The sequence below is a fragment of the Nelumbo nucifera genome, chromosome 5 (assembly GCF_055504915.1).
Source record: "Nelumbo nucifera cultivar China Antique chromosome 5, China Antique-T2T, whole genome shotgun sequence".
NCBI lineage: Eukaryota > Viridiplantae > Streptophyta > Magnoliopsida > Proteales > Nelumbonaceae > Nelumbo > Nelumbo nucifera.
The window spans coordinates 14,884,101-14,895,383 of NC_142653.1; the positions used below are offsets into that span (position 1 = coordinate 14,884,101).

Sequence of the window (11,283 nt, forward strand, 5' to 3'; positions counted from 1 at the left end):
TCCTCACTTTTTAGAAATCGAAGCTATCGCTTTATAGTTTACATTTTTTATGAACTCAAAGACTATGCAGGAAGCTAACAGACTAAGTAGCTCTACCAACCTTACTTTCAATTCAGATAATGCCTCATCATTCCCCTCTGCTTGGTCCCCCTATAAAGATGAGCTCTTCGTGGCTTCCGCGGGAGTTGGCGGCCAACAGACTACATAGGCGCCCTTACCGGTCGAGCCTTCAAAGGCTCCCATGTGAGCTAGCAAGCTAAAGTTAGTAGTGCTGCCCCCGAAGGTCGAGCTCCTAGTAGCTCCTTGTAGAAGCGGTGACCGGCATTACGAAGCTGATGCAGCACAATCATAGCTCGACACCTCACTGGCAAAGCCTACGGGCCACATTACTGCTTAAGACCCGGTCACCTCTCCGGCACAGGCAAAGTCAAAAAAGAGTAGACTACGAGTCACTCCCAAAGCCTACAGGCCACATTATTGCTCAAGACTCGGTCGCCTCTCCGACACGGGCAAAGTCAGAAAAGAGTAGACTACGAGTCACTCCCAAAGCCTACAAGCCACATTATTGCTCAAGACCCGATCGCCTCTCCGGCGTAGGCAAAGTCTAAAAAGGAGTAGACTATGAGTCACTCCCAAAGCCTACGGGCCACACTATTGCTAAATATCGAGTTGCTTCCTCAGCAAGAGCAAAATCAGCAAAAGTGAACTATAAGTTGCCCTAGAGCCTAAGGGCTACACTACTGAACTGGCGGAGACCCCCTCGCCTTAGTGGCAGCTCGCCACATACAGGCAGCTCCCGAAGCCTAAGGAATTGGATCAGCACTTACTAGCTCGTCGACTTACGGGCCAAAAGAAATCTACTCCCTTCGCTGAGTTACTCTTAGCTCGGGAGTGGGGGGCAATTGATGAGGGCAGATTTGGCCCTCCAGTGAAATTGCGACATGTGGCACCTCGTGACAACTAGGCAAACAACTTACCAAGTTAGTGTCCCACCCAGGCACCGGCCTGGCTGGCCTGGCGCATCCTGCACGCGGCCTGGCGCGGTCCGCGCGCGACTTGGCCAGATCAGCCGGGCACATGATCCGACCTGGCCGACTTGGCAACCTATAAGACGCCCACCGAGAACCATTAACGGCATACCCCGTGAGCTCGGTAGCTCACCAAGGAGCTCGCCAAGGAGCTCGGTAGCTCACCAAAGAGCTCGCCAAGGAGCTAGGCAGCTCTCCAAGGAGGCGAGCTCGCCACCAAGGAGCCAGGCAGCTCGACATAGCTTCCCCGGGTTTCTCGCCACTTGTAGGGTAGCTCGGTACAGAAGAGTAGTTTGGCGTATCGCAGGAAGATCTCCTGCCTGACAACCTGGCCCAGACACCGACCCGCCGACTGACACAGGCGCCGACCTGGCAACCTGGCCCGGACACCGACTCGCCGACTGACCCAGGCGCCGACCTAACAACCTGGCCCAGACACCGATCTGCCGGCTGACACAGGCGCCGACCTGACAACCTGGCCCAGGCGCCGACCTGTCCGCCTGACACAAGCGCCAGCCTAATGACCTCGAGGAGTTCACCACCGTACCCCGGTTCTGACGGGATGTGACGAGTCTTACCGTTTGGAGGCTTTTCACCCACCAAACCCGCGAGCATTCCGGTATATAAAGACCTCACCCCCAAAGGGGAGAGGAGAGAGGAAAAAGGATGGTAACCCCTGCTCTCTAGCTCTCTCATTTCTCTCCAAGCTCTCTGATTCAATTCTCGCAGGTCCTTCAGCTCCCGTCGCCTACAAAGGAGAGGAAATCACCTCACGCGGAGGGTAATCAGGTTGCGCTGCACCCGGGAGCTCCACCATCCTCTGAGTTGCAGGCCGCCTAGGAGCAAGTCAAGTGACGAGTCCACCAGGCAGTTCCCCACCAGGGAGTTCGCCACCAGGCTGTTCGCCACCAAGGAGTTCACCACCAAGCAGTTCGCCACCAGGGAGTTCGCCACCAGGGAGTTCGCCACCAGGGAGTTCGCCACCAGGCAGTTCGCCACCAAGTAGCACTACCAGGCAGTTCGCCACCAGGAAGTTCGCCACCAGGGAGTTCGCCACCATGCAGTTCGCCACTAGGCAGTTCGCCACCTGGTAGCTCGCCACCCGGCAGTTCACCACCAGGCAGTTCGTCACCAAGTAGCTCTCTACCAGGGAGCTCGCCACCGGGTAGTTCGCCACCAAGTAGCTCATCAGCAAGGCACGTCACCACCGGGTCAAACAACGAGGTACTTAGCCAAAAAATTTATACATCACAAAAAATGATACATGACCATAAACGGTTACATCAATTAACATTATAAAAAAAATCACGGGGAATGAGAATCCCCACGGGGATGGGAATAACCTTGTCCCATCCCCAGCCCGCCTTGTTGCTATTCCTAAAAAATGTATATATATGATGAAATAATTTAAAAAATATTTATATTTTTTATTTTTCTTTATTTAAATTGGTATGTTTTATTTTAACAATTTATTAATTTGGAAAGAAAGCAAATTAGATCAGATCATATCCGAAAGTATGACTTCCCGATCTGATTTGAATAATGTCGGAATTCGGATACATCATGATTTGAGTCCGATCTGATTCCTTTGCATCCCTGCATTAATATCTATGAACCATGGAATCTAAAAAAGAATGCTCTCTGTATTCGGGGGGACCAACCATCTTATCATGTCACTCAATGCTCTCTGTATTCTTCTTTACCATTAATATGTCACTCAACGCTCTGTTCCATTTTTTGTAAAACATTAATTTCTTCTGCCATGTTTATTTTGATATTCTTGATATTACCCATTTTCTTAATTGTAAAATCCCTTGCATTCCTTCTTTAGATTCCATGGTTCATAGATATTATCTTTTTGGGTTAATAGGTTTACGTTTATCTATTAACTTGTTATCCTCTAGGCTCTAGTTTTGGGTTCAATTCAATAACTTGTTTCAAAAATTGCCTTTGTCGAGCACCTTCTCGCATATGGTATGAATTAAAAAAAAAGAAAAAAAACTTTAATATATACTTGTTGAAGGAACAAAATTATTTTTTTCTGCCATAAGACAGGAATTAAAAGTCAATAGGGGTCCAGAAAATAAAATAAAATAATTGAAATGATAAAATTATATTTAATATTTTATAAAGAGGATACTTCTATCAATTTCAAAATATATATTTTAGAGACAGAATTAAAGGTTTTTGTTGCTGAAGGGTTATTACTGTAAAATACCCATTTCGATCTTTTTGTCTCTTAGGTTAGCTCATGGTCGAAGCCTGGAAGGAGGCTATTGGAATGGTTCAAAGCATCGATAACTTAACACACTTTTTTTTTTAATGTTTTGATTACTACTGCTTATGCCAATTAGCATCCAATTCTACGTATTCAATGCATTGCAATAGTTTGAACCTTAGGTTACCAGGAAAATCCGGGAGATAACAAAAACACTTGGGATCTCCTGTAAGTAAAAAACTCTGTGATGATCTTGAATCTGGTGCATGTAAAAGTTCAATGTATACAGTATTCAATTGTACATTACAAATATTTTTCATATATATATATATATATATTTATTCAGATTCTGCAGAGAGCTTTTGCTTGTAGGAGATTCCATCGCCATTGTGATATTAAAATATAGAGCCCAAATCGCCTGTAAGCAAAAACTCTTCACATACGGCATTCAACCACACATTAGGAACATCTTCTATATATTGAAGATATTCCTGATGTGGGGCTGAATGCGTATATTATTTGCAGAATATGTGTAGAGTGTTTTTGCAGGGGTTTCCCCGAATTTGCTCTTCACACCAATCTCATAGAACATTACAAGAGAACAATTCCCCATGAAAGATGAAATGCAAGTACAGGTGATTTTCCCATGTATGACTGCAACATCTGTGAGGTTGGTAAGGAGCGATCTGCGAGGAAGAAATCTGGTATCCGTGATGGGAAAAACTGTCGTTTCAAAATGTAGGTGCAATCACTTTTAAGGGTGGATGATGAATCCATACCTCTTGTTTTTGTCATAAGTTTTAAATGCTAGATGAGGTGGCTTTAAATCCACCGTGAAAATAGGAGCCAAATTTCTCTCCCCTGACGGAAGCCGTGGGAACAGCCTTCCACATCAGCTTTACACGTTAAACCTGCCTCTCATGTGTGAGTCTTGAAAGCGAGGTTGATGGAGACGATAGATAGATCTGTTAATAGGCCGGGCGTCGGGCCCAACTTTACACTATCTCAGGTTCAGGTTTCGGATTGCGCCCATTAAAATTTTGACAAAAGCCAAACCCGAGCCCAGTTCAGATCTAACAGCACGACGTTAAAGCCAGTTCTGGGGCAGAAAATTTAGTCCTCACTTCTGGTGGGATAGGAAAGCATCTTAACTAAAAAAATTGAGTTAAGAAACAAAAGCTTTGGTGATTTTTGTACCAACTTAAAGAAGGTTATCAACAAGTCTAGATAGAGATAAATAACATTAACGGAACCTTCCCTTACAAGGGATCATCTTTAGGAACTCAAAGAAACTGGAATACTAGTCAAAAGTTAAAACACCAGAACCGTAGTTCAATAAATCAATCCATAAACTATATAACTGCAGGCAATTAGAAAATAGGAGAAAGCATTATCAAGTAATGAATTTTGGCGTTGCAAACTAGAACTAATAGTCCCAGGATATCATGAAGAAACAGTTAAGCCCTAGTGATAGGTTGGAATGGTTAACCCAATAAAACCCACTAAATCGTTTGGCCAAGACCGAGTTTGAATTACTAGACATAATACCATTAAATAAATAAATAAAAGACTAGTTCGTAACAGTATACTATGTGATTTCCAAATTTAAAAAAAAAAAAAAAAAATGCTTGAAGCATTCTTAAAGGCAATACACCTTAACGCTTAAAAGTTTGAATGGATTCAGGTCTGCCATGAATGATTAAACAAATTCAACATGCTTAATATACCAGTAACAGACTGGCACATGCACTTAGTAAACTGTTGCATCAAGTAGAATAACAAATTTGGTCGCTGCATTAGTCAACATACTGATGGAGCAAATTTGGTTTGTTGCTACCAGTGTCAAACAGGACGATGCAATTAAGTTAATCCAGATTTCTTGCTCACTTTCTCTATAAACGCCGTACCCACAGTACACTACAACCTTGCATTTCACAATACAAGATGGTGATGTATAGTTGCAATTAAAAACGGGTAAATGTGGGTAGAGATTTGTGAACATACAACCCGGACACGAAGACAGTTGGGATCTCCTGCCAACAAAAACACGTTCTAACATCCTACTATTTTCATCTAAGATCACACATCTCACTATGAAAATGGGGCTCACCATAAAAGTGGGACCTATCATGCATGAGATGTGCTGTGGGATGATGTTGGCGGGGTATTTGGAGTGTATTTTGTTGGAAGAAGGCTAGGAGTTACTACCATATCATCCTGTCAAGTAAATTAGCTTTTAGCTTTTATCTTTCTGACTAGTTGGATCTAATGCAACTAGTTAGAAAATATTGTCATAAAATCAACTTATCTGATACAAAATTGGTAATTGCATTCATTTGATGATAAAATCAAACAAGGTTCAAAATATTGTTATATATCGGCTAATATGTATCATATTGAAGCCTTCCCGTATCAGGTAAGGCCATGATTCAGAGGGTAGTCAGGACTTAAATCGACCCCTTTGAATTGGTTTTGAAAAAAATAAATAAAACACAAAAAAAACACCAATACAGGCCAATACGTCTTACCGGAGTACTGGCATATCGGCCTGTATCAATATTTAGAACCTTGAACTCAAATCCATCATAAGGAATTCTCAGAAGGATATAATTCTTTTGCGTGATTTCAATTTCTGCTCGTGGATTCTAGATTTACTGAAGTGAAAGAATGCTGAAAAGTTGGTTGTTGTGTTCATTTTTAACCCTTTTGCATGGCTAAGCAGGTTGGTTTTGCAAATTGAGCATTCTCAAGAAATAATAAAGAACATACAACTATACAAGTCAGTTTTACTTCCCATATCTATTGGCTTTAGTTCATTTTATCTCAAAGGTAATTGTGAAGTACTTGTGCTCAAATGAGAAAGTAACAACAGTATATTTGTCTGCTGTTGGATCAGAGCCCAAATTCAATTTGTGTCCTAATTTTATATGTTAACTATTAAATTTGTCTACACTTCTTATTCCCCACATAAAACCTAATGGACTATTGGTTTTTGTAAATGTCTGTCCTAATTTTATATGTTAACTATTAAATTTGTCTAAACTTCTTATTCCCCACATAAAACCTAATGGACTATTGGCTCTTGTAAATGTCTGAAGTTGGATTATAAGAGAGTCCTCATGGGAAGCTGCTTACAAAAATGTTTTGCTGGTGGATTAATGGAAGAAAAAAGAACAAAGCTTCTCAATTATGATTCTCAAAACAAAACTTAAAAAGCCTCCTAGATCCACATGTTTGTAGATGAAGTTTTTTTCGGTTTAATACCAAAAAAATGGAATGCCAAGCAATCAATTACTTTGCATGTAATAGTTGAAGAAATTTATTTTTTTCTTCCACTTTAGTTCATTTTCATGTAATTTATAAGTTCTTTTACAATTCTTGTTTTTTTCTACAATTTTAATATTTAATCGCAAATATCTGATATTCTCATGTAAGTTTTACATTCCTCTAAAAATTTATTATTTACGGTGATTCCTGTTATTTCAATAAGTTCGGTTTGGATGGACTCTAACACCATCCACTTGCGTTAGAATGAATTAGACTGGCCTCCATTTTCTATTGGATCCGGGTCAGATCGCATATAGAAACTAGAAAGAGCAGGTATTTTATAATTAAGTTTGAATATTTAAGACAATTTCAGAAAATAACAGCACTTTTGTTCTGAACATAATTCGATTAGCAATGTTCTAAATTTATAAACCAACCAAGAAATTACGTTTCCGACAAAAGTAATAGTCTCAGTTACTTGAACATCAAACAATACCAAAACACCTAAAAGCACCAGCACCAGACAAAATCACAATGGACAAGAGAAATCAAGATTTCTCTAGCCAATAACTCCTATATATTCACTAAAGCACCGATCTAAGCTGCAACAGATGGCTTAGAGGCAACAGAGAGCCTTGATCTCTTCTTTGCTAAGCTCTCACTTCGGCGTTCCCGTTGCTCCTTCAACCTGCCGGCAAGAAGCTTCTGATACTCGGCTGCCTCCGATTTGGCTTTAGCAATTCTCCTCTTCTTATCGGCAATCCTAGCCCTCTTCCTTTGCAGAGTCAATGGTGTCACCAGCCTCTGTATCTTGGGAGCTTTACTGCACTTTTTCCCTGTCAGCCACACAAATGCCACCAAATTTAGTCAATAGTTTAATACTGGATCTTGGCACAACCCCCAGAAGAAACTAGCATCTGTTAATACTAGATTGGTTGGCTTCTTTCTGATATCCCACTATGAGAATAAAAACCTACCAGATTTAGTGGTGAAGGTTCGGCGGTATGTGTTGACATACTTCCGAACATCATCTTGTTTAGAGAGATTGAAGAGTTTCCGGATCTTTGATGCCCTCTTTGGACCCCTCATTCTTGGTTTCTCAGTATCAGTCAATCCTGGAAGGTCATTCTCACCCTTCTTCACAATAACCAAGTTCAGAACTGAGAGGTCTGGGCTGACAATGCATCCACGGACAGACTTCCTCCGCCGCTCTCCATTGCGTCTGCCATATCCACGGAAGCAAGGTGTGCCTAACAAAACAAAAGGTGATGAGAATATCAACAATCCATAGCAGTCTGCTAGAATACAAGTGGAACCGTGAGGATCGACTAAACACTAAACGAATAGGTTTCCTTCCACCAACCTCTGTGTAGCAAGAGACGAACACGACCAGGGGTTAGCACTCCCTGTTTCATGGGGAATCCTTGCTTGTCGCAGCCTCCCATAATTTTGAAAACGTAACCCTTAAATTCCTATAAAATATAGCAAAATAACTTAACTAAGAGGATCCTTATTAACGAGAAGCATTAGAAGTTGGGAGACGAGAAAACGTACCTCACCAAGAGCATCTCCACTAACCTCCTGTGAGATCCTCTTGTCAAAAAATGCTCGGCTGTATGATCATTTAATGATAAGAATGTAAGAAAAATGATATCTTGATCTTGAAAACAAAATCAATGCAAGGCAGAAGAACAAATATAAAATAACATTGGACAACAAACCTGAAAAGTAGCGATTAAGAGCATTATTTTTATATTTATGAAATAAGCTGAAGAATAATCAAAACAAGCAAAAACAAAATAAGAATGGCCGGAATCCAAAAAGGGATGGCAGTTGCAGCTCGGCACCCAAAGATGGTTGATAACTTGACTTAAGCAACCACTAGTGATCAATATAACGTTTTGATTAAACAATAACCAAAGCTAAATGAACTCAAGTAATAATAAAATGAGATCTTATATCAAATATCTCTAGGGAGATTAAGTTCGTGTTTGGAACCGATACAGTTTTCTTGAAAAACGGAGCCATGCCTGATTTTTTTTTGAAAGAAAATAGTTCATTACTTCAGAGAGTGATTACATTGTATACCATCTTCCCCAATAGACCATGCCTGATCTTGGAAATCCATTTTTTAGACCACACCTGATGTCTTTTTGAAAGAAAATAGTTCATTATTTCAGAGCGTGTAATCACAGTGTACACCATCCTCATCCTCCCCAATAGACCACAGCTGATGTTTGACCTTTTTTTTTGAAAAATGTTTTTCAGAACACACCTTGGAAATAGAAAGAAATTACCATTTTTTGGTGTTTTGTAATTTTTCAGTTGCCAGCAAAAGTATGCTGACGTGGCAATGAAAAAAGCCTATGTGGAAGCAACAGCAATGGTCCCAAACAGAAAAAAGGGAAAAACATCGGGGCATTAGTTTTTGGGATTTTTAGAGGGGGAAAGTTGGTCAACCAAGAAAACCTATATTCTTTTTTTCAGATTTATGTGGGGATCAAGAAAAGTTTATTTTCCTGGGTAGGTGGGTAAATTAATTTTCCCATCTAGGGGAAAGTTGTCAACACTTAGATGGGACAAAAATGCACATTTTGATAATTAAATTTTTATGGCTAAAATGGTCATTGTCTTATTTTTACCTGGAAAATAAAAGAGCATGGGTAGATGCACTTACCAAGATAAATGTTTCAGGGGAAACACTTTCACAGGTAAGTACCTTACTGAAAAGTGAAGGGGCCAAAAACTGCTTGCCAATGCAGGATCATTTTCTCAAAAAAACACACATGAGGAAATGGCATTGGTTCCAAACACTGCCCAAGTGTATGGACATGGTTAATACCATTATTATCAAGTATAGAAAATAACATCAATAAAAAGAGTACAATCCAATTTTCTTTTTTTTTCATTTTTCCTTTTTCTTTTACTTCTTTTTTTGTGCATTCTCTTCTACTGCTTTATATTGGATCATTGATGTAGCTCTAAGTGGAGTATAATGGAGCAAAAGGGTACCTCAGGATTCCATAGCTATCATTGACATTTTTTGGGAATTTATGATATAAACTGAAAGGGTGAGTAAAATAACGATTGTTGCTATCTACCGATACCACTTCAACGGACCCAAAGACAGAGATCAAGAAATAGCAACCCTCAGGTTGTGATTTGTTTTGAAAGAAAATAAGAGAAAAGACGAAACTTGAGAGAAAGTTCTTAAGAGATATCACAAAATTTGTAAAGAAGTTTCACCAACTTTCTGGTTTCTCTTATTTTGCATCAAAACAAACATTGCCCAAGGTATAGTCCCAAATAGACGAAAATAAGCGGCCCAAAACTTGTTCAACTCATCAGATTTACCACCCGCAATGCAACCGAATCAAGGGCTTTCTTCTATTCTAGAGCAGAGCACACCGACTTGTCCAAGATCCATTCCATTCAAATTTTAAAAGATAGAGCATAATTTCCCACCAAAAAGACAAATCACGCTTCTGGTTGTCACCACTAAAAGTCCTCAATTTCAAGCAAAGCTTAATCCATCCGGAGCGTTTCCGTTAGTGTTTAGGAGAGAAAGATTTTACTCGCTAGTTAACCCCACAAACTTGAAGCATCTCTAGGAACCATACTTGAAAACTGCATAGCTTCGTACTTATTATAATGGAATTTTTAAATTGTTCGTTATTAACATATCAAAACCCACATTAGATGGTATGATATCGAATAAATCCACTTGTCTGACTCTACCAAGTAAATCCTTACCAAAGACGATTTAGAGATACACTCGATTATTGATTTAAAACAGAAAAAGATTTATCATATAGATGGACGAATATAACACTTACAGTTTCTGGTCATCGTCGATTTCAAGCTTCTTCTGGCATCCTGTAGTAGGATTTGCGATGTTGAACTGCGAAGAAAACGAGAATATGGTAAGAACGATAACAGAGAAATAGGGATTGAAAGAGAGAATACTTTCAACATTCCTATCATAGATTGGGCTTTTCAGAACGAACCTTCATCTTTGATCTAGTGCCGCTGCCGCCGGGACGAGCAGACGAGGCGGAGAAAATCGAGGGAAATGCACCTGCTTAGGGTTCCCGTAACGAGCTAGGGTTTTTCTAAGCGACTCTCCAATCGTTTTATATCGTCATTTGGGATCTTGCCGTTTTCCTGTAAAACGTCAAGACGCATGTTCTGTACGTTGCGTACACTTTCGTAAATCATAGCCGTTCATAGTAGGATTCGCCAATTTAACTAGCTGGTCTAGGTTAATAAATCTTTGGTGGCCAAATAAAACCGAGCGTATTACTCGGCCGATGAAGTATGTGTACCTGAAATATGCGGCTAAGATTCTACCAAAAAATATAAACGGCTAAGATTCTACCAAAAAAATTTCATGGTTGTCAACGGGTCGGGTCAATTGTTATCGGACTCTTGAAACAGCAAATCCCACCTTCACATGTCTTGGGGGTTTTAGGGTTTGGAGGATGGTTATTGCACATTGCCAAAAAAAAAAGATGTAATGGGGTTGAATTTGAATATGAATTCTGTCACGCTATATTTTGGTTTGTTGCTCTAGGTTTAATTTTTTAATTTTTGTTCATTTTGGGCAACAATGATTAATATTGGAGTGTTTGGTTATAAAATTGTTGTCATGAGTAGACCTGATCATGGGTTGAGCTCGAGTTTGGCTTTTGTCAAAATTCTAATCGACTTGACTCGAAGCTCGAGCCTGAGATAGTGTAAAATTGGGCCCGAAGCCCAGCCCGTGAATAG

The 11,283-nt window shown here is 40.2% G+C and overlaps 1 protein-coding gene across 1 annotated transcript; it reads right to left on the reverse strand.

The window, feature by feature from the left end:
• Positions 1-6,899: 6,899 nt before the first annotated feature.
• Positions 6,900-10,660, reverse strand: LOC104604484 (small ribosomal subunit protein eS6-like). Its single transcript, XM_010268840.3, has 6 exons — positions 10,521-10,660; positions 10,350-10,414; positions 8,068-8,125; positions 7,877-7,985; positions 7,491-7,763; positions 6,900-7,349 (listed from the first exon to the last, which is right to left on the reverse strand). Exons 1-6 carry the CDS (start codon positions 10,524-10,526, stop codon positions 7,111-7,113), a joined length of 750 nt encoding a protein of 249 aa, XP_010267142.1. The 5' UTR covers positions 10,527-10,660; the 3' UTR covers positions 6,900-7,110.
• Positions 10,661-11,283: the final 623 nt, after the last annotated feature.